The 22,382-nt window shown below is 36.3% G+C and overlaps 4 protein-coding genes across 10 annotated transcripts; 1 reads left to right on the plus strand and 3 right to left on the minus strand.

Annotated features, from left to right (window-relative positions):
* Window positions 1–4,594: 4,594 nt before the first annotated feature.
* LOC117914408 (late embryogenesis abundant protein D-29) lies at window positions 4,595–5,862 on the minus strand. 2 transcript variants are annotated; one of them, XM_034829754.1, is made up of 3 exons: window positions 5,395–5,862; window positions 5,186–5,277; window positions 4,595–5,131 (listed from the first exon to the last, which is right to left on the minus strand). In XM_034829754.1, exons 1-3 carry the CDS (start codon window positions 5,717–5,719, stop codon window positions 4,775–4,777), a joined length of 774 nt encoding a protein of 257 aa, XP_034685645.1. In that variant the 5' UTR covers window positions 5,720–5,862; the 3' UTR covers window positions 4,595–4,774. The 2 variants fall into 2 exon arrangements, with proteins under 2 accessions (XP_034685645.1, XP_034685644.1); XM_034829753.1 differs by having other exon boundaries at window positions 4,595–5,277; window positions 5,395–5,861.
* A 2,570-nt stretch (window positions 5,863–8,432) lies between these two features.
* LOC117914406 lies at window positions 8,433–11,665 on the minus strand. Of its 3 annotated transcripts, XM_034829750.1 has the most exons (3): window positions 11,543–11,665; window positions 10,965–11,314; window positions 8,433–10,653 (listed from the first exon to the last, which is right to left on the minus strand). In XM_034829750.1, the coding sequence occupies exons 2-3, from the start codon at window positions 11,309–11,311 to the stop codon at window positions 8,760–8,762; spliced, it is 2,241 nt and encodes a 746-aa protein (XP_034685641.1). In that variant the 5' UTR covers window positions 11,312–11,314; window positions 11,543–11,665; the 3' UTR covers window positions 8,433–8,759. The 3 variants fall into 3 exon arrangements, with proteins under 3 accessions (XP_034685641.1, XP_034685643.1, XP_034685642.1); XM_034829752.1 differs by lacking the exon at window positions 11,543–11,665 and having other exon boundaries at window positions 10,969–11,060; XM_034829751.1 differs by lacking the exons at window positions 10,965–11,314; window positions 11,543–11,665 and adding an exon at window positions 10,787–10,893.
* Window positions 11,666–15,083: 3,418 nt separating this feature from the next.
* Window positions 15,084–18,358, plus strand: LOC117914805 (tRNA pseudouridine synthase A 1). 4 transcript variants are annotated; one of them, XM_034830281.1, is made up of 6 exons: window positions 15,084–15,139; window positions 15,273–15,408; window positions 17,087–17,226; window positions 17,304–17,678; window positions 17,826–17,888; window positions 18,042–18,358. In XM_034830281.1, the coding sequence occupies exons 1-6, from the start codon at window positions 15,095–15,097 to the stop codon at window positions 18,276–18,278; spliced, it is 996 nt and encodes a 331-aa protein (XP_034686172.1). In that variant the 5' UTR covers window positions 15,084–15,094; the 3' UTR covers window positions 18,279–18,358. The 4 variants fall into 4 exon arrangements, with proteins under 4 accessions (XP_034686172.1, XP_034686170.1, XP_034686173.1 ...); XM_034830279.1 differs by having other exon boundaries at window positions 15,088–15,169; XM_034830282.1 differs by having other exon boundaries at window positions 15,088–15,169; window positions 17,304–17,642.
* A 166-nt stretch (window positions 18,359–18,524) lies between these two features.
* LOC117914803 (protein TRIGALACTOSYLDIACYLGLYCEROL 4, chloroplastic) lies at window positions 18,525–21,787 on the minus strand. Its single transcript, XM_034830278.1, has 6 exons — window positions 21,700–21,787; window positions 21,307–21,623; window positions 20,962–21,208; window positions 20,504–20,858; window positions 19,576–19,913; window positions 18,525–18,879 (listed from the first exon to the last, which is right to left on the minus strand). Exons 2-6 carry the CDS (start codon window positions 21,564–21,566, stop codon window positions 18,682–18,684), a joined length of 1,398 nt encoding a protein of 465 aa, XP_034686169.1. The 5' UTR covers window positions 21,567–21,623; window positions 21,700–21,787; the 3' UTR covers window positions 18,525–18,681.
* Between the last annotated feature and the right edge of the window lie 595 nt (window positions 21,788–22,382).

Here is a 22,382-nt window from a genome sequence, read left to right on the forward strand (position 1 = left end):
TTTATGATTAGATTTATAAGTTTCAATGAACACTCACGATTCCTTCAAAATCTCCACCTACTTAGAAGTTTTTTCTCTCACAATTACTAGATAAGAAAGATTTTAATAATAGAAAGGGAAATTATGATGAATTTGAAAGATGTACAATTGTTTTTAAAATTAAAAAATAGTATTCATTTCTATACAAGATATAAGAATTTTTATAAAATTACATAAAAATAATAATGATTTAAAAAAATTGATTATTTCAAAATTTTGAAGATGATTTATAAAGTTAAAAAACAAATTTATATTTATATACAAAATATTATACTTTTGTGATATACCATATTGGATAGGAGAAGAAAGTTTCTTACATTATATAAATAGATGTGTTCAAAAATTGTAAGGGTTGTATTGGATTTAAAGTAGACAATATTTACATGATTGAGTGCAGACAATTACAAAATGGTATTAGAACCGATCTCTGATTTGATGTGAGAGTTTGTTTAGTCTCATAAGAAATATTTGTCTCTAACCTTGTAAACAACTCGAAGTGATAATTGTTAGTTTTTTTCCTATAATGTGTGACCATATATAATTATATTTATATGAATATTATTTAAGGGTATCAATTGATAAGTAGGTGAATCAATTGATTGGGCATCCAAGAGTCTTATGTATGGAAGACTCAAATTACAAATGGGGAGTTAGAAAAATTAACTCATATGAATGTGGTGTTACAATTTTTGTAACCTCATCTTTGTGAAATTTATTTGTACATTATGTTTACGAGTAATGGAAGAAAATGGAAAGGTATAACCTATGCAATTATATAGATGCATTCAAGTTCATAACTCACCATTACCCATTAATTTGTACATAATGGGTTTAAATAATGAGTATAACTCTCATATAGTATTTGATAGGAAGACTAAGAGATATACAACTTATTATAAATTGAGGTCCCGAGTCACACTCTCATTCTTATGTCTTTTTTCTTTCTTGTTGTTTATTTTTTAACAACATACACCACACAAGTGACTCATCCACTATATGAGAGTAGTGAATTGAAAACCTTGACAATACAATTCACAAGATGACTCAATCTCACTTCATGGATCAAGGTAAGAATATGATCATTATTTTAGTATTTCCATTTATTTGTTTTATGTATCCAAAATTGTTTTCAAAAATAATTATTTCCGCATAAAATTTATGAAAGTTTGGTTAACAATAATATCGTTGGATACAAGTTTTATATAAAAATATAAAATAACTATATGTAGATTGTAAATATGCAGTATTTACAGACAAAAGTATTCGGTTATTGGGGAAAAATCAATATACTTCTAATTTTTTATCACTGTGCACATGGACGGTTGCCCAATTTCAAGAGTGCTTGTGGATAAAGGTGTTGCCCTTAATGTGATGCCCATCACCCTGTTCTTTTGATCGCTGTTGTTGAATCAGGTTGCTGAAGATGTCCCCTCATCCTCTTCTGAGGCCATTATCTCCAGTTTCGGAGAGATTTGGCCTCTCTAACAGTTAGTGAATAAAAACTCTTGAAAGCAGTGCTTTTTAGGCCCGAATCATGCTAACTCTTTTCTTTAGAGTTCGGCTACTTGATTGATCCACTTAACACTAAAATAGAACAAAACTAATATTCAAATTTTTCTTCGATTGCTCATGGTTATTTTGGTCGATTGATCTTCCAATATGATAGATCACCCAGGTTTGGGTTCATAAGCAGTGACAATTGCCCTATGAAGACTCGCTTTCGCTACGGCTCCGGTGGGTTCCCTTAACCAAGCCACTGCCCGAGATCAGAGCGGGTCTTACCAGAAGGGTGTTGCGCGATTTCTATTTTAACGCCGTACATCCCAATCTGGAAATTCATAGGATTCCCCCAATTATTTATAAAAATAAGAATAATAAGTCAATTTTAAAAGATAAGGTATTAGTTAGCGTTCCCAAAGTCCCATATTTATAAGATTAAGATTCTGGGGATATCTACCCAAGAAAGAAAGGGGTCCTCAAGAAGAAAAACACCATCATTATGGGAATGTACACGCGGTAGAAAAATCACGCCAATCCATTGAGATCTGGTGTGCTACAAGTGAATATTTGTGATCTGCTAATACACGACCAATTAATGTTTGAGTAAAAATTCTTTCCAGTATCATCCCATTTCGAGGATCGTCTCGGGTTCAAATCTCTTGGGTGAAAACATTGACGTTGGATTGTGATGGACTTGAGTTTGTGAAGAAATTTCGCATTCACGACAGAGAGTTATCTCCTTTGTCGTTGAAAATGATTCGGTCCACTCAATTCAGCGTGGCTTTTATGCCTGTGTTGAAATCAATTGGATGTTCTTCCCTTCAAGTCTCTTGTATATTGGTGGCCAAGCCAAGTTGGTTTTCCTGTTTGTCAAGTCGGTACTCTGCCGAAGGTTGTTACAACAATAGCTAATCATATAATCCTAAGTCAAACGTTTTATCATTTTGTCTCTTAAGTCAATAAGTCCTATATATTTTATACCTTAATTGCCCAAGTCTTTTTAAAATTTAATCATACTTCAAAAGAATTTATATTTAATTTCACGAGTCCAAAACTCTACGACATTTTTTGTAAAATTATTATTACCAAATTCGAATGAAAACACAGTCAAATAAATATACTTTATGTTTTTAAAATAAAAATAATAGTAGTAGCTTTTATAGAAGGTATAAAAATTCTTGTAATTTACATTAAAAAATATTTAAAAGATTTTGATTTCAAAAATAAAAATATATTTAAATAAAAACTTTTTTAATTACAAATTATTAAAAATAATAAGGTTTTTTAATTTTTGTAAAACAAAATCTTGGTTGAAAACTTAAAATATTTTTATCATATATTTTACTTTTAATCATTCCTTAAAACAAATTTTAAAAAACAAGAAAACAACTAAAAAAATGTTTTCTAAAAATATTATACTTTCTATTATTAAGAACTCGAAACAAAAAATAATTTTTATTTGTCAAACATATTTTCTAAATTTTTCGTTTCAGATAATAAAATTCTCAAAAATAATTTCTAAACATATCGTAAATTTTGTTACATTTGATCTCTATTGGTTGCATTTAATCTCTATGCATAACCCCAATAGTTTTCTTCAGTTGTGCTACTAATGGCTGCCACGTTGGACATCCCCCAAGTTGGTTTTCCAATTTGCCAAGTCGGTAATTGTGCTAAAGGTGATTATCACAATACTTAATCATAAGTCAAAGCTTTTATCATTTTGAGTCTTAAAGTCCTATTTTTTATGTCTTAATTACCAAAAGTCCTTTTAAATTCAATCATTCTTCAGAAACATTTATATTTAATTTAAGAGTCCACAACTCCATATCATTTCCAAGTTGTTATCGACGGTTAGGTTTGACATGACATCTGCCAATGAATGAATTGAAATTTAAAAACCCCTTGGGCCTATTCCACGTATGGAGGAGCATGGGCTTGAGATGGATCCAGTGGTACAAGGCCCATACTAGTCTTACCTTTCATATTCCATTGGGCCATGGATTGGGCCTGCTTCAATTTTAAATTAAAAACTTGTTATGGAAAAAGAAAATATGACAGCATTCTCATTAATGATGATAGAAATTTATATGTAAATATATTTGAGTTCTACCATAATTCAAATTCTATCTCTTATTCTAATTCAAATTTTGTATTATATTTTAATTCAAACTAATATATATAATAAATAGATAAATATCAATATTTAAATTAAGGATAACATATGTCCCCTTAAGATGGTAAGAAAATAGAATGTATAGTATTCGATAGAATAGTCGGGTTTATGTGACTCCCTGTGAAGGGTGGTCTCCCAGGTTCTTGGGAAGACAGTCTCCTTGTGGAGGGTGATTTCCTTGGTTCTATGAAGAGTGATCTTCCAGGTGTTTCCCTGGGTCTAGGGGATTAGTGGATTTGACTTGGTGGCTGAAATATTAGGAAGCTTGTAGAAAGAAAGAAGAAAGTTTGTTGAAAGAAGAATAGGATTAAAAGCTTTATTTTACATCAAACTAGATAATATTTTAAAAGCTAATGCAGTAAATGATATAAAAAGTCAAAAAAAGAACAAGAGCATAAAATAGATATTAAGATCTGGAAAATTCTAGGTACTTCTTCGGTACCTACCGAAAAAGTTTTTCAAGCCATTGGATGTTTAAGATTATATCTTGGCTATTCATTTTAAATTTGAAATAAAAATTCCACTTAACCAGTTAAGGGAAGAATCGGTTGTTGCATTCTTTCTTCCTCCATTCTCAATAATTTTAGGTTTAAATAAAATAAATATTAGATAAAAATAAAATTGGAAAAAAAATAAAAATAAAAATGATATAAAATTTGAAAACATATTTATTAACAAAAAAATCATTATATATCATAATTATATTATATTATTTTTAATAAATTATTAAATATTTAAATTCAACATAAAAATGAATACGATAATATTTTAATAAGATATTAAGCAGAGGTAGAGGAGCATAAGGATGTTTGTTTTCCGACATACAAAAAAGTAATGGAATCTCTAAGAAAGCTTTTAAAGAGAGAGAGAAGGGTTGAATTAAAGGTAATAAAAAAGTATATATTAAATTAAGGAACCAATACTTGAAGGAAGCAAAGTGAAGAAAATTCTGATATGTTTAAACCAAAGCATTGACAATACTCATTTGCGATAAGGATAAGGATAGGAACCCGCCGGGGGTGGGTGAGAGAGATGCAGAATGATAAAGAGGCAGACAGTTCAAAGCTCCTCGTCTCCACCTCGCCCTCCTATATTTTCTTTAGCAGCTTCAATTCTCTCCTTGGCTTTCTCCAGCGTCTCCCCTGCTTTGGCTTTGCCTGCATCGAAACTCTCCTTCGCTTTCTCCTTAGCCCAGCTCACACTCTCCTCGGCCTTTGCTCCCTTCTCCTTGGCTGCTTCCTTGGCTTCTTCTGTCTTGTGATACGCCTTCTCCTTTGCCTCCTCCGCCTTCTGAGCCGCCTTCTCTTTTGCCTCTGCCGCCTTCTCTGTCACGCCACCCGCCTTCTCCTTTGCTTCGCCCACTTTCTGGGAGGCAGTTTCCTTGGCCTCTGCAGCCTTCTCCTTTGCTTCACACGCCTTCTGGGAGGCAGTTTCCTTGGCCCCTGCAGCCTTCTCCTTTGCTTCACACGCCTTCTGGGAGGCTGCTCCCTTGGTCTCTTCGGTCTTCTCTTTCAATACCTTCTTCACCTCATCTGCCTTCTCTGCACTGTATTGCCCAGCTCCTGCATAACCACCAATTAACTTAACTGCAATTATAATCAATTTTATTGGATACAATGCAGGGCATAATCCATTAGAAAGCAAGTCAATGAATTGTATGATATACTAGTATTACTAACCAGAAGCGGCTTCCTCAGCAGTGTCTTGGCTTTTGTCGGCAGTCTCTGTTGCGGAATCAGAAGCTTGCTTTTCTTGCTTGAGTCGCAAGTTTTGTGAGATTTTGTCTTTAGCCCACTCCGTCCACGACTCTGAGGCTTCTTTGGCCTCCTCCTCTGCCTCTGCCGCCTTCTCCTGATCCTTCTCCACCTGGCCCTTGACCTCCTCTGTAACATAGGAGCAACTGCAGCCCTTGGTAAGCACCACTACAGCCATCACCACCAGAACAAGGGCCATCACCCATCTGGAGGAGGACCCACAAGGTTTCCGTGAGCTGAAGGAAGCCATGAAAATCCAATAATATGAGCTCCTCGGATCAAAACTATATCAAGAGAGAAGGATTCTTTCCTTCAAACTATCACAGCAAACAAGAAGTAACCACGCAGTCCAGGAATGATGTTCCCAGCTGTTTGAAGCAATGCACACAGACATGTGTTTGTATGTATATATATATATAGAGACAAAGAGAGAGTGGGAAGATTCGGAAGAAAATGGCAGGTGTCAGGCGACGTGGCGACTGTAGGAAGGTAGTGGATACATGAGGTGGCCATGTGTCTTCTTAGGATGTCCAAAGTGTCAACTTCGTAGTAATGCCACGCATGCTTTGGTGTTTGACTGATGTGGCACGTGTCACGTCCACACTCATGCACCAACCCAACCCAATCTATTGAAGTTCGTAATTTACATACCAATATTCTTAATTAATTCACCTTCACCAAAACTGCACTCTGCTCCGCCGCTCCTCAGGTGAATCATTTTAACACACTGATTTAATGAGCATCAGGAGCAAAAGGACAAATCTGTATGCGTTGGGTACAATTGGTGTCAGTCGACCATAGGCCAGTCTTTTTGATATCCACTGCCCTCGTTGATGGTTGAAAGTTTGGGTAACAAGTAACAGCCATAATACAACCTTAGCAAAAAAAAAAAAAGGCAATATATTCAACAGAAAGTGGGTACCAAATTTCATTTAAAACTGTTACATTGAATTAATAATCATAGTAATAAGAATAAATTGCACTCATTACATTTGGGAGTTCTTTGCAGCTCATGGACTTCATATTCAAGTACATCATAGTAATAAGAATAAATTGTACACTGCCCAGCAGTAAGCCAGCAGGCAGCAGCTAGAAAATTTAGGGGTTGCTGAAAGACAGACTGGTAATAGAAGTCTTCATTGGATCCAGTTTCCGGGCTGTTGATTGACTTTGATGATCAGAAACAAAAGACTGGACAATGAATTAAAGAAATTGTGAGAAATAAGAGGCATACATAATTGTGTTTCCCAAGTATGCTTAGTTCATTAATTACGGTTTTGTGGAATTTAACTTTTATATAATCATCTTACTCAATATTTCAGCTCTCATGTATACTCTCAAATGTTAGATCAGTTCAAAAGGTTTGTCAAAATGGTTTCCACCCTAAACAGATGCCTTGCAACTATTTCAAACTTGTTGGTTGTAAAAAATTCTCCCCTTCAACAAGCCTGAGATATTCAACAACCAGTCTTGCTTGCCGTAAAGCAGAGAACAGGGAAAAGATACCACAGCTTCTCAAGACAATATTCAAGTATAGCATCTACCTGTAGGCATTGCCACAACCAGAGTATCTTCTCCTATTATGAAACTAAACTCCAAATTTATCCATCTGCTTGGAGGAAGTTCAAATAAGCATTGGTCATTACCTTAGCAGAGTCCACATAACTTCTTCCAACCATATTATGAGTAGAAAAAGTGAATGCAAAACCAAACTGAACATGTTGAATCCCTAAACAATAGGAGATGAAGGTAACAAGAGGTTTGACTGAGATTTTGAAAAGTAGGGTGGGGGGCTTCCCCTCTTTCTATCTTGGCATGCAGTTCTGATCCTTGTCCAAAGCTAAGGAGATTAAGAATTTGGTGGGGAGGAAACCTGAGAGGAGATTAGCAGTTGGAAAAAGCAATGACTTATACAAGAGGAAACTAACTCTCATTTTATTTTCCTTCTGATGTTTTATACAAAGAATGAGACAAACTCCCTCTAAAGATACAACATTGAACATCCCTGCATATTTCATGTAGTTTTTTCACCATTCATCCTTGGTGAGGGAGGGAGTGCTTGGGGAGGAAGAAAATATGGTTTAGTCATTCCCCATTAAGTGCAGGACCGCAGGTTAGTTGGAAATCAAGATGTTGGGTTTGTCTACTGGGTCTTGTCAGGAAAATGGCCGTGAAGGCTCACTGTTGAGAAAGGATCAGCCTATGGAGACAGATAGTGGCCGAGACATGTACGAAGAAAAGACTTGACAGTTGGTCCACTAGGAGAATGTGAATTTTCATGGTGTGAGATTATGGATGGTATTTAAGGAACAAGGGAAATTCTAACATGTGACTATTGAAAGAGAAAATGGTCTAAAGATACATTTTTCTGGAAAATTCTGTGGAGTGGAAGGGGTGGACATTGAGAATGAGATAGAAGGACTAGGATCCATTGATGGCAAGTTGCGTAAGGTGCAACGACGAGGGATGACAGTTGGCATTTTCCAGCCTATGAGGAATTTTTCAAGATCAGGAGCTAGCAATGATGACAGCTTTCTTGGAAAAGATTTATGGGGTTTGAGGGAAGGAGGGTTTTCATTAGGGGAACCGTGGGAGGTTTCCAGAAGAGGAGTTCTTGGTTAATTCTTGTACGGGACTTTTCTCAGGGTGAAGACAAACAATTTCCAAGGAAATTGGGGTTATCAAGAACTTACAGAAGTGGATACTTTAAGCAGACAACCATGAAGGAAACCATATTAACTATGGATAAGTCAGTAAAGAGGGGAAACATCTCCCAAATTGGTTCGCATGCGTAAGGTTGAAAGAGGATGGGGAAAGTTCTCATTCATTAAAACATTGCAACAGAGCTTGATGACCTTGATGTTTCATTTGTTTGGGGCATGCTGGGAGATATCCTAATTCAGGAAAAGGGCTTCTCCTATGATGAAGGGGACACATTCCAGATGATAATGGTGATAAACTAAAAAAAAAAAACATGAAACACCACTTCCGCTCTTGTAAATTAGTGAGCACAAGACAAATTTATACATGCACATACATGCTTCTGCACGCTACCTCATTAACAAATATATCAACTATAAAAGGAAATTTCACAGCAAAATTACAAGGCAGAGCTAACTAAATACCGTTGCATTTACTTGCATCTGGACTGGATAGCTTATACGAGCAAAGGGGATAATCTGAAGCGTCTTAGGCTCCCAAGCACAAACCTACACTGGCCAAAATTGCCTAAAAAAGATGAGGCGGAGAGCGATGCTGAGTATACCACTTACAATATCCTAAAATATGCACTAGAAATCTTTGCATGTCTTCTTATTGTGGCCAAGGCCCTTGCACTTGCTGCATTGGAGTTGGCGTTTAATTGTTTCTATTGATCCAGCCTGCTTCATCTTTGGCCGGCCTGGTGGGCGTTTAGTAGGTGGAGGAGTCACAATAACTCCCACCTGAGTAGACTCAGTCTTCACTGGTCTGTCTACATTTGGAACAGGGTGAATTGATTCTGCATACGTTAAGCGGTAACTCTCAACTGTGAAGTATCTTGAGCAATAGTCATATGGGTTCCTACCAATCCATTCAAAGACAGCAATAGCATGGCAGCAAGGCAACCCACTGAGCTGCCAATCTTTGCAGGAACAGTCCCAATGATCAATATCAACAATATCAATAGATTCCCCACGAACCTCAAATGTGCTACCATGCGAGAGTAACACTTGAAGCGATCGTGCTGTGGAAGTATCCTTTAGGAGTTTTTCCTCCTTAGATGGTGTTAGCTTTGTTATCCATTGACTGGAATCCACCCGACGTTTATAGATCAATTCCATCATCTTACCTCGTAACACATCAACCATCTGTGTTATGGGCAAGTCATTTGCCTCAGATACCCAATTGTAGAACAGTTGTCCAAAGTTTGATGCCATGTGGCTATACCTTGCTCCTCCAAAGAATGCATTAGACCAATGGTCTGGCTCGCTCTGTATGACCCAATTGTAAGCTTCAGGTGAAATGCCTTTTATGTTTTCTGTACAACGCTGGAAAGTTTCAAGTCTGGAAGCATAAGCAGCAGCATAAAAATCATTAATCATGAAACGTCTTGCTTCATGAGAAAACTGCCCCTTCAAGTCTTTGTTTAATTTCTCAGTTAAATAGCGAAGACAATAGCTATGGTAGCCATTGTCAAATATCTCAGCCAAAGACTTCTTTAAACCCTTTTGAAAATCTGCAACAAAGGTAATTGGTCGAGCTATTGACACTGCAGATTTCAGTTCCAGTAGAAACCAACTCCAGTTGTCATCAGTCTCAGCATCAACTACGGCAAATGCCACTGGAAATACACCATCATCCCCATCTGCAGCTGTTGCAGTCAACAACATCCCTTGGTATTTTGAGTTTAAAGGAGTGCTATCAAGGAAAAGGAGAGGGCGGCAACCCTGCTGGAAACCAGATATTGCAGCATGGAAAGAGATAAAGAGACGATGGAAGCTTGAATCCTCCTTGGTCTCAAATGTAGCAAAACTACCGGGATTAGTCTCCTTTATCTTCTCACAGAAAAAGGGTAATTGACTATAAGCCTCTTTATATGAGCCCTGAAGCTGCTCCCTAGCAATCTCTTTTGCACGCCATGCTTGTGAATAGTTCAGTTGAATCCCATACTCTCGTTTGATATCATCTGCAATATCTTTTGGCTTGTAATTTGGGGAGACTTTCAACTTCTCCTTTATGATAGTTCCCACCCAACCCCTTGTAGCCCGATACCCAGCTTTCACAATGGCACCTTCACATGTGTGTGTTGTATGCATTTTCTTAATACAAATTAACTGGGTTGTGGACAATCTAGATGCATATATCCTCCATGGGCAACCTTGCGATTTGCATTTTACAGTCACACGATGACTGTCATTTTTCTTATATTTGTAAGCGAAACCATGTGCAATTGAGTATTTATGCAATGCTTCTCGAAATTCATTAAAACTATTAAACCTTTGGTCTACGCCAGTGATAGTGTTCTCCCACTGTTGAGCAGCTTTTTGATGCTTGTCATCATTGGAAATAACAGGAGCATTATCTGAATGGGTATAATTAGCCATGTCCATATCAACCTTATCGATGGCATGGGTCATGTCGACAACAGCATCCACAGGGGCAACTGCAGGAACCACTGCTTCAGATACAGTTGTCCTGCTTGACCTGCATGATCAAGCATACACAATATTTTAACCAACATACAAACAGCAACTCATCCTCCCCAATAACAGTTTTGAAGTTCAATTTGTTCCCCAAATCACCGTGCATCACACCAGGATCCAGACAGAAACCTCACCATTGTGCTAAAAAATCAGGGGATTCTAGTCTGAAAAATGATGTGAGCACAATCCTTGGTGCCCACATTGCAACTTACTGCAACTGGGCACCAAACTGAACCCTGAAAGTAAGCATCCTGAACAACATGAGCCTGAGAAGAATTAAACAAAATTAAAAATGGACACACCAATAACTACCTACTAGCAGGCATGATGGATTGGTTCCGAGGAACAGCTTCCTCTGTCATGATGAATATATCAACCGTGACAGAATCCCCCAGGAATTTCACCATGCGCTTTAGGTCCTTATCTTTAGAGATTGTGATGAGCGTCTTCTTGTTATCAGGAAGGAAGTACTTGATGGACATGGTATCAATACTACAATTAAACATTTCCGCCACTTCCAGCTTAAAATCACTCAACTGCGTTTGCTGATCAACATCAATTGCATATGCCTCTCCCCCATTATACGATAATGAACCATCCTTGTTCGTCACAAACTCTCCTCCTGACTGACATATAGCTATAACTTTCTTTGCGGCCATGCCCTACCCAATGAAAACCAGTATAAATAAAATCGCAAAACACAAATTCATATGAAACGAATTCTACAAAAATCCTCCGGCGCCAACACTCCAACATCTTAAAGTCTAAACCTTTTCGCAAATCGAAAAAGAAAGAATTCTAAAATCGAATCATATCAACAAATTACGAAGGTCGACAATGAAATAAATCGGGAACCCTAATTTGTGAGGGAAGAAGAAACAAAGCCATACCTTTTCAAATCCAAGACCGGGGAGAGACCTTCTCTCTGTGGTCGACGGTGTCCGCCGGTGGCCGGAGGGATAGGGAGAGCGAGAGGTGCTTCCGCACGCACGCACAGACCAGATCAAACCCAACCGTCTCTGTTGTTATGCGTTCCGATTCTTATCCAGTCTCTCCCGATGTAACTTAGTTAAATTATGTCCTTGTCTCTAAGCCGTTGATACTGTCGATAACCTACTTGATGAGGATTTGACCCCACTTGATTAATCAGGTGCTCTAAGGTTCATGTAGACGATTCCTGTCAGCTTCCAATTAAAATCATGCCATCCGTGATCTAAAAAAAACTATAAAATAAAAAAAAAAATCTCCTAAGATGATGCTATAGGCTTTGTTTAGATTTGGGGATGGATTATTTATTTAATTAATTATGAAAAAAATCATATTTAAAATAATACTTACTTTTGATTTTTTGACTTTTTGGTCTGCCAAAAATTCTATTTTAATTTCCATAAAAAAATTTTCAACTTTAATGAAGGTTATTGCCTTGAAAAAGGGTTATTGATTAAAAGGTCCGTGAAAGCCCAATTTTTTAAATTTTACCCTCTATTATTTTTTTTGTCTTATTTGGATAAAAATACTTTTATTATCTTATTGTAAAAATAACATTTTCTTTAAAACCTACTAGTAAATGCTTGAAATGATAAGGGATATTTATATATATAAAAAAGGTTATTTTTTAAGTAAAAATATGGGAAGAGTTAAATTCATAATTGCCTTCCGCCCGTTGACAAAGATATAAATTGGTTTGCACTTGAATTTTGGTGATGCGGTTGGTAGTAGATCTTAAGTAAACTGAACAATAATCTTAATGGATGTAAAGAGGGGAAGTAGGGCTATCAAATGTTTTAAAAAAAAGTGGCTTCCTCGTAGGTTTTAATATCTAACAAAAGGCTAAAATAGAGATATTTCATGAATTCTTGATAACTAATTTTAGTTAAAGTTTCAATGCATTATATTTCTTGTCGTAGTATTAAATTAATATTTTTATTAAAAATATCAAAATCCTTCGTTGGAGTTAAAATCATGGTGGTTAGTCGCATCCTTTTAAGTCGTTAAAAAATTCATTGTGAATAAAGACAATTGCTAAAGTCATATATCCAAAATTTTAGAATTTGTATGACACTAATTGAACATCAGATGATTTAGAGAGATATCGTAATTTGTAATTTTTTTTTTCCAAGTATTAGAAAGGTTATGTGATTATTATTTAATCACAAAATTATCAAAGAAAAAATTATTAATAAGCTAGATTAATTAATTAATGTTGATAATTTTGTTTTAAATATTAATAGTTCATTTTATGTACTTCTTTACATTATTAAAAAAACACACATACCCTAAATTACTATTTAATTGTTTTTTCGAATGTTATTAATAATTTCAATATCCAAATTTATTATTCAAGATAGAGTCGTAGTGGTTGATCACATCTCCTCAAGCAATTGAGAAATTCATAAAGAAGCTCTTGATGTTGTATGGTTGAAGTAAGGAAATATTAATGAATTTATTCAATAATCAATTAGGTCAATTCGTTTTTTTACATTTACGGAGTTTATGGTAAATCTTATAAGTGGTTTTTCATATACACCATATGTCTTGTGTGGTATTGGATATTTATAATTTTTTTTAATTTATTAAGAAATGTATTTTTTTGAAAACTTTGTTTAGTTTTTATCTAATAAATAAATAAATAAATAGCAAAATATTTTATTATTTTCTTTGATATTCTTTTCATATATTTTTTCCCTTGACGTTCAAATATTTAAAAAAAATATTAATAATTTTCATATTTCTTGAATACTTTTCAAGAATCAAATATTTACTTAAGAAAATACTCCTGAAGATTACACATGTAAGGTGTAATGGTAACAATAACTAATAAAAATTTTAGTTATTTTATTCTTAACATGAAAAAGTTAGCATAATATTTCATAAAATTATTTATATGTGTTAGGGTGCAATAATATCGCTCTTAAATCTGAGGATGGATCACCTAAACGATGACTCTTAGAATAGGTTTGTGGGGTTTAATGTCGAATGTCATCAAAGGTTTGACCTACCCTCACTAACTTCCAATTGGTTTTTAAATGAAATGATCAAAAACTCGATCCAAGAATTAGTATCAGAGTCAAAGTCGAGGTTAGGGTTTGATATTATTATTTTCTCTATTATTTTCTTTGGTATTCTTTTCATATATTTTTTTTTCCTTGACGTTCAAATATTAAAAAAAATAATAATAATTTTCATATTTCTTTAATACTTTTCAAGAATCAAATATTTACTTAAGAAAAGACTCCTAAAGATTACACATGTAATATGTAATGCTAAAAGTAACTACTTATAAAAAATTTAGTTATTTTATTCTTAACATGAAAAAGTTAGCTTAATATTTCATAAAACTATTTATGTGTTAGGGTGCTATAATATCGCTTTTAAATATGAGGATGGGTCACTTGAATAATGACTCTTAGAATAGGCTTACTATTGAATGTCATAAAAGACTTGACTTACCCTCACTAACCACCAATTGGTTTTTAAATGAAATTATCAAAACCTAATCCAAGAATTAGTATCAGAGTCAGACTCGGGTTAGGGTTTTGAGTCATAGGAGCGTCATGTTGAGGTGCAATAATGCCACTCTTAAGTCCAGGGATGGGTTACCCAATTGATGGGTTTTAAAATAAGCATTTGAGAAGTGATGTTGAATGTGATAAAAGATTTGACTCACCCTTAGTAACTACCAATTGGTTTTCAAATAAGATGGTCAAAACCCGATCAAGAACATTCAATCAAACTTACATGTGAAAATAATATGTTTCATACGTTATTTTCATGTAGTATAATAATAGGAATAAAACACATTTGATAATTTGATTATCAATTTTTCCTTTTGAAGAATAGGAGTATGAAAACTTGACCAAAAAGAAATTTAATACCGAAGTAGTTATATTCCCCAAAATCATTATAATGAATTTTCATACTAATAAAAATCAATTTGTTTTCGGATTGAACTAGATTATATTATAATAAATTTTTATAGATGGTCAATTTTGATATAATAATAAATTTGAATTTTTCGAAAGATCAAGTGGAATAATTCTAATTGTAAAGTAATTTAATAAGAAAGTAGTTATGTTCAACAAAATTATGATAATGAAATATCAATGAAAAAAAAAATACTAGTAGATGTGTGATGGAAAAAGCTATATTAAAAAACTCTTAGTAATTTCTAGACTTTTTTTATTTGCGAAAATTATACAATTTTAGGAAAATTATAAGGCGTCAATTCCATACCTTATAATTATATTTATTTATTAATTACTTACTTGATTTAATGGTATAAATATAATTATTTATTTAATTATTAATTTTGTTTTATCACTAAAATATTGAGAGATACTCAAAACGCAGCGTTTTGGGGATCTGCAGTCTGAACCAAAACGCAGCGTTTTGGGGAGTGTTATCCCCAAAAGGCGGAAAACAGAAGCGAGGGAAACAGAGAAATGAGTTACGGCGTGGTGGGAGGCCTCGCTGCTCCTCCTCTGAATGTAAATGCAAATTCATCTCTCTCTTCCTGCGTATGCTTCTGGGTTGTCTCTCCTTTCTCTTTCTATGTCTTTCTCTCTCTCTAATGATAATGATAGCGATGTTGTTGCGGCTGATTTTTGTAATTTTTAGCAGAGTCTGAATGATGGGGGTGGTGGAAGTGGGGGTGGCGGCGGCGGCGGCGGCGGCGATTCCATCCACTTGGGTAAGACCAGTGCTAGTGGTTATAAATGGCGTTTGGTTATAGCGTATGAGGGCACCCGTTATTCAGGTTGGGTCTTTAGCTTTAGATTTTTTCACATTTTCGTTGAAGTGAAGATCTTTTATTCATGATCATATATACGTAATATCATGTTTGGGAACTCTGTGATTCTGATTTCTGTTTGTTTCCATTAGTCTATGCTCATATATTTAGTCTTTAGTTCAAGACAACTCCCTAAACCAGAGAAGCAAGTGGCATCCTTTTTTTGGGGGGGCAATCTCAATCTCACCATTCTCAGGCATTGCACTTTGAACCTTAATATCTGATGCTACCTGCATCCTTGGGTAACCGATTTGTTATTCTTTGTGTGTGAATTTTGGGGAAGTGGGTCTAAAACACCAATCTGTGTTTAGTATTATGCAAGGAAATGTAAATTTCAGAATTGGTCCAAGGGAATTGGGTATTTCTTGTGTTTGAAACCCCCAATGAACTTAAAAAATCATCCTCATGGTACCAAAGTTGCTTTGTTTTTTGCGGGAGAACAGACTGGTTGTGTTCATGCCTTGGGTTCCAGTTTGGATTCTGCACAACTCCGTTGTTATTGTGACCTCTGTTAAGGTTCTTCTGTTGCCATTTCTCAAGTATCTGGGCATAATGTGGGTGAGCAACCTGAGTATTTTTGCATCCTTTGTGTTCTCTTTTCTTGTTTAGTTGTTCATCCATTTTTTATTCAAGCTTCACTTTTATCCAGCAATGATGCAATTCACTTTTCCATCTCTGCTTTCAATATGTAAATTTCTATTGGGAAAAATACTTACTTTTAATGCTTTATTTTTAATAATTGATTGGCAAGGAAGTTTAGTTGTAAGCAAGGTGCAGAAGTAATTTTTTTTTTCTTTTTTTATAGAAAATTGGACTTAGTTGTAACTAAGGTACAGGACTTAGTTAATTGAACATCTCTCAGATTGCAACATGTCAATTTTGGAAATTTAGTCAATATGTGGTGCGGTAGAGCATAAAATGGCATGCAGTGGCAGTGACAGTGAAGGAGGTGGTGGTGGTGGTGGTGGTGGCGGCTAATTATGTCATGGTGGCGTCCGCATTTTTAGTGATGGCTGCAGGGGCTGTAGAATTTTGGAGGAGGTATGGTTTGATGGTCAGGGTGATGATAGCAACGACATTAGGGGTGGTGGAACTGGTGGCAATGGCGGTGATAGCAGTGGTGGTATTGTTGCCAAGGTGGCAGAAGTTGTGGCAGCATTGGCAATTGAAGCAATAGCAACCGCTTTCGATTGTGGTGGTGAGAGTAGCAGTGGCCAGGTTGGAAGTAGAGGTGAAGGTCACATTGCTAGAAGAGGTGATGAAAAGCAAAGATCGAAACCACGTCACATGGGATTTACAAGTCTCAACTAGAAGGAATAATTTTGGACATCCTCAATTTGTATGGATCTCAAAGTCAGAGAATGAGAAACCCTGTGGTTTTAGCAGGAAGAACAGTAGATCTTGATAAACTCTCAGGATTTCAAAATCCACACCTTCTTGTAAATAAATAGGCTCTCCAAAAAGTCAGGGAATTTTGTAGCACAGCATAGCCATTGCTTCCTTCATGCCGTTTATCTTTTGGCAAGCCAACTTTCTTAGGTCTTCATGTTTCAAATATGGGCATAATTTTTAAGATCTCCCAAGACTTTAAGCTTATTTTGTCATCACGGTCATTGTCTTAACCTCATGATACTATTTGTTCCAGGTTGGCAATATCAGCAGTCACCCCCAACCATACAGTGCATTGTGGAAAAAGCATTAACTAGAGCGACAAAGCTAGATAGGGAGGACCTGTACTTGGTAGGTGCAAGTAGAACAGATACAGGAGTCCATGCCTGGGGTCAGGTCTGATTTTCTTACTCTTGTGAGGATTGAGAAAGGATATCCTCCAACGACCAAACAAACTTACCAGTTACAATCAGTTAAGCTTTCAGGTGGCACACTTTCTTACTCCTTTCAACTATGATGGCTTGGAAAGCATCCATGCAGCCCTAAATGGTCTTCTTCCTCCTGATATCCGAGTTAGAGAGATTAGCCCAGCAGTACCTGAATTCCATGCCCGTTTTTCAGCGAAGAGCAAGATTTATCATTATAAGATATATAATGACGCTGTCATGGATCCTTTTCTGCATCATTATGCATACCATAGTGTATATAAACTCAATACTCTTGCCATGAGGGAGGCCGCAAAGCATTTCATTGGAAAGCATGATTTCTCTGCTTTTGTCAATGCATCACATAATGATCGGTCACCAAACCCAGTTAAGAATATTTTCCGGTTCGATGTCAATGAAATGGTAATTGCAAGCTTCAGAAGAATGGCACTTTAAAAGAACTGTTATTTCGTATGGTAGTCTGTGAGAGATTCAGTTGTATCTGTTTTAACCTTCTCTCATTCTATGTAGATGTTTTTGGAACTGATGGTTAATTGTATCATTGCCCAGGGAGCTCTTTTGCAGCTTGAAGTTGAAGGTTCGGGTTTCTTGTATCGACAAGTGAGAAATATGGTAAATCATTCTGTTCTTTCTGTATATGATCCATATCCAAAACCTTCGTCTATTTCACCAGTTTATAGCCAATCACATTTGCTTCATGGTGGTTACTGTCTTCACAATGGATCTTTGACAGGAAAAAGCATTTGTCTGATTTCATCTTTGCAGGTTGCTCTGTTGCTTCAAATAGGAAGGGAAGCAATTCCTCCTAATATTGTTCCCTGGATTTTGGCCACTCGAGATCGAAAGGAGCTTGCTAAATACGCATTGTCTGCACCACCCCATGGACTCTGCCTCATGAGTGTCCAGTATAACGAAGAGCACCTACAGCTTCCTTCAGGTTGTCCAGCCACTAGTCATGGCAGGCATCATACTGTACGCAAATGTAAGCTTCCATTCTATTGAGAAAATTTGAATTGTACCAGAAAGAAGAGGAAATTCAAGAAATTTATATCAAATCATTCAAGTTCAATATTCTTGGCACTTGTGTAGAAAGTCTCAACCAGGCTCCCCAACACTCAAGGGCATGGAGTTCTCAGATCAGTTTAGGGAAAAATTCTATGAACATGAACCAAAATTTTTAGTTGATGCATTTAATTGTAATTCCCTGTTGTACTTAACATACATGCATTTAATCACCGTTCAATCAACTTGCAGTCTAAGAGTGTTTACTTCTGCAATGCCCGAGCAAATTACAACTTTAAGAGTTTAAAGCCAGTTTACCAAGCAGAGTAGTTTTTGACATTTCTCGCAGTGATGGATCTTCCTAAAATAGTCATGTAAAGAAGATAATACAGGGGAAAAAGATTTATGTCTCAAAAAATCTAAGCTCTACCATGAACTCCTCATGCTTAGGGGAATACCAGGCAATGGCTTTTGCTGAACCGAGGACTTGCAATGCATATTCAATGGCAAATACTGGTTCATCCACATCTATATGCCACTCTCTATTTCTCAAATTGACAGCAACTCCTGAATCAATTCTGAAGCTGAAAGGTCCAACAATCTGCAATAAGTATATGGTAAAGGTTACAACTGGTTCCTCAGCAAAATGATTATATAGGTGAACAAAGAATTGAAGATTTCCCAAATTTCCTTCTGAACTTGGGCAAAAGAAGGCAAACAAAAAATTGTCAAAATCTTAGAACATCAAATGCTGCCCAATCAGAAAAATTTGGTCAAATTTTTTGAGAAAGATACACCTGACACTAGTTAATTCCTCTTTTCTAAATTCTTGAAAACTATTGAGAAATATTGTTCAAACATAATTAATTCTAAAATTTAGTCCCACATTAACCCTAGAGGGAATGCATGGTGTCTGATCTGAAGGCCAGATGCCTGCAATCCTAATATGAATATAATCAAACACCAACAAGAGTAACCCTAAATACTCACAATCTGGAACCTAAAAGAGCCCTGAATTGGGAAATTTCAGAAAGGCAAACCAGCAGAAATCCAATGTTGACATCCAACTTCAAGGCTGTGCCTTTACTTTCTTTATCAGCAAAATTTCAAGTCAATTTTGACAGCAATACGGTTCAACGCACAGATAAGAACTATTGTCACCAAAATAAGTTTGTTTAACAACATGATTCTATCAGCTGATAATTCTCTTTCTTGTTATTACATTAGTCTAGTCATGATTCGCAAAGCATTTTGCAAATATACAAATATCAGAACTCATGAGAGATAAAGCACAAACCTGTTGCTGAAGCGAAAGGGTGGCAGTAGGGCAAATGGCCTGGAATGCTTCCAGACTTGGCTGTTGAGAGTTGTAGAGATCTTGGGTCAGACGTGTAGTGCCTGCTAGAAATTTTGAACCAGAAGGAAAATCCAAGCGTGCATAAAATTGGGTAAGATCCAGGAATGGCCTTTGAAAATTTCCATGCTGCGCTGTAAATGCCACGGATGCGAATATATCTGCTAAAAGAGCAGACTTTACCCCAGGAAGATGAAGCTTGAAACCTTTAAAACCATGCGATTCATCTTCGACTTGCACCCTGACTGAATTATCTCCGAGACAAGCAGTCCCCGCAGCACCTATAGGTGTGAAAAGATGGACCCAATTTGTAAAGTATAAACAAATAAGAATTGGAATATCATGGAAGTGATGAATATATTTGAAATCTGACAACGGAGAATGGTGGTAATGATGGTCAGTCTCAGAGTTCAGAATGCTATAACAGCTGACAAAATGGTCAGGAGCAAATGATTGTAACAACTAGCAAACCCCAAGCTGATTGATGATTTGATTACCAAGCAGTCACACAAGTTCAACCCACATACTAAACACTCTGCTATTACAAGACAAAGGTTACAAATTGGCATATTCCAAAGAAAAAACTGGGATCACAAGTGCTGTGCAAAGGCAACACAAGAAATATAGGACCCTCAATCATGAAAACTTTTAAGCCACCTAAGTAAATGAGTGGTTCATTGCTTGATGACCACTTGCATGATATAGTCTACAGACAAGTACTGAGGGTCGTAGTCCCTTAATATTGCACAAAGCTCAAAAGCATTTCCAGTGGTTTCGAATTACAAAACAAATGACCATGCACCTAGAGTAAATAGTTCCACCTTGATCCATTTAGAGATAAAGTTGGGAAAGCGAGGAGGCTATATCTCACCAATAATTCCTGAAAATGAAATGTGAGGATTAGACAGGAATATGTCAAATGGTTGCACCATCTTCAACTTCTTCGCTTTACTTCTCCACAGATCAATATTCTTCTTAAGTGCAAAAGCACCTTTGGCACACAAGCCCGGAAGCAGGGTAGCAGGTACTTCATGGGTCTGATTGCCATCAAACTGCTTGGGTGTCCCCGTGTTATGGTGCACAGACAAATGATAACTAGCACCAGAGTCAGAAGCTACAGAAGCTAGATCAATTGCCATTGACAATGGCACATCCCAATAAGTACCAAATTTGTCAACAAAAAGGCCTGGCCAAACTGCCTCCACCATTAAATTGTGATTGGGAAACTGCAAGCACAATCAAATAGATGCCAAACAAGCTATTCTTAAAGGCATATATCCTCATCAAGACTATGAAAATGATACAATTGGAGCAGTTATGCACACTTACCTTGTGAAGAAAGACGGCTTTCTTTCGAGGAACCTTCTTATCACCATATGCTTCTAAGCTAACAAGAAGGGTATCATCAGGTGTTATCAGGAGCTCCGAGGACAAACCAAGGGCATACAATGATTTATCTGAGAAACGCCTTCCAATGCCTTGCAGCCAGGATGATTCAGAGGGTTGCAGCAATCTACCCTCTTTAACAGAAGACACAAACTTCTGAAATTTGAACTGACCCAGCACAGAGGCAAACCTGCATGACTTCAAACCCAACTATGTTGATCTTGTGGCGGGTGCGAGGTTTACAATGGAGTACAAAAATTAAGAGGCGAATTGAAAGAAAATACATACCAATTCTCAGTGAAGGGGAAGGTGAAAACGCGTTGAAGGGAGAAGCCGTGAGTGGAAATGGAGGAAGAGGGGACAAAAGGCATGGACATGAAGCGCTGGAAGAAATCAATCTGCATGGGTCTGGAAAGCCTGGTGCCTCTAGACAACCCTAAAGGAAGAGGGTCATCTGGAACAGCTCTGGCCACTCCATCGAGAGTGGTGGCCGTCGACATATCCAATTCCCAAAACCCACCGTCCATTGCCCATCTCAACTTCTTCATTTTCCCACAACTCTAACCATCAACAGTTGCAGGCTTCGGAGAGTGCCATGCCTTTTGCTGAAAGAAATCACATTCTGGAATTACGACAAGAGCAAGAAGTAGAAGTGCCGGGGGTTTCAGGGTTAGGATTTACCTGGCTGTGGATAAAACTGCCGTCTTTCTTCCTTTCTTCCAAAGCAAAGCATCAGAGGAGCCCTATTTTTAACTTATTTTTATCCACATTTTATTTGATTAAATTTAAACTTATTTTTATTTTTCTTCTGCTGGTTTTTTTTTTTCCTTTTATCTTTTTTTGTCCCAACTTCATTTCAAACCTTTCAACATCAAAACCGAGGGATTATGAATGTGTTTAACAGTAAATAAAAATTTTCAAATATTATAAATATTAGAAACGCTTTATAAAATCACTATCAAACGGGTTCTAAATTTAAAAATCAATAATTTAGAATCAATTCATTTTTTTTATTAATATTTTAAAATTATTTTTAACAAGAACATAAAATAAAAATGTATCAATACGAGATTTTGATTTCTTTCCTTTCTATCATCTCATCTTTATTAGGGTTTTAACTACTTTCTTGATTATATTTTCATTCCTATTCCTACGTACCAAACAGAGTCTATTTCTATTCCCACTCCAAGTTGATTGAATGAGAAATGATGTTGATGAGTGAGGCAGCTTCCTGTTGCCTGTTAAGGTTGAAATGTTGTTGCAGAATGCAAATCCTTTATTGAAGAGTTTGGAATGTACACCAGAATTGAATCTCACTCCAGTCCCACCGAAGGTTGCTCATTACTAGTTCATGTTTATCTTCC

The sequence above is a fragment of the Vitis riparia genome, chromosome 5 (assembly GCF_004353265.1).
Source record: "Vitis riparia cultivar Riparia Gloire de Montpellier isolate 1030 chromosome 5, EGFV_Vit.rip_1.0, whole genome shotgun sequence".
Classification (NCBI taxonomy): Eukaryota; Viridiplantae; Streptophyta; class Magnoliopsida; order Vitales; family Vitaceae; genus Vitis; species Vitis riparia.

What these genes read in the sequence shown, in the direction of transcription:
- LOC117914408 (XM_034829753.1), bottom strand. Translation starts at nt 5,719, where the DNA reads ATGGCTTCCTTCAGCTCACGGAAACCTTGTGGGTCCTCCTCCAGATGG. An exon ending in TGCTGAGGAAGCCGCTTCTG is followed by an intron (nt 5,278 to 5,394) that starts GTTAGTAATACT and finishes GTGGTTATGCAG; the next exon opens with GAGCTGGGCAATACAGTGCA.
- LOC117914406 (XM_034829750.1), bottom strand. Translation starts at nt 11,311, where the DNA reads ATGGCCGCAAAGAAAGTTATAGCTATATGTCAGTCAGGAGGAGAGTTT. An exon ending in TCCATCATGCCTGCTAGTAG is followed by an intron (nt 10,654 to 10,964) that starts GTAGTTATTGGT and finishes TTGATCATGCAG; the next exon opens with GTCAAGCAGGACAACTGTAT.
- LOC117914803 (XM_034830278.1), bottom strand. Translation starts at nt 21,566, where the DNA reads ATGAAGAAGTTGAGATGGGCAATGGACGGTGGGTTTTGGGAATTGGAT. An exon ending in AAGCCGTCTTTCTTCACAAG is followed by an intron (nt 20,859 to 20,961) that starts GTAAGTGTGCAT and finishes TTGTGCTTGCAG; the next exon opens with TTTCCCAATCACAATTTAAT. An exon ending in CCCTTTCGCTTCAGCAACAG is followed by an intron (nt 18,880 to 19,575) that starts GTTTGTGCTTTA and finishes TACTTATTGCAG; the next exon opens with ATTGTTGGACCTTTCAGCTT.
- LOC117914805 (XM_034830279.1), top strand. Translation starts at nt 15,095, where the DNA reads ATGAGTTACGGCGTGGTGGGAGGCCTCGCTGCTCCTCCTCTGAATGTA. An exon ending in TGAGGGCACCCGTTATTCAG is followed by an intron (nt 15,409 to 17,086) that starts GTTGGGTCTTTA and finishes TATTTGTTCCAG; the next exon opens with GTTGGCAATATCAGCAGTCA. An exon ending in GGTTCGATGTCAATGAAATG is followed by an intron (nt 17,679 to 17,825) that starts GTAATTGCAAGC and finishes ATCATTGCCCAG; the next exon opens with GGAGCTCTTTTGCAGCTTGA.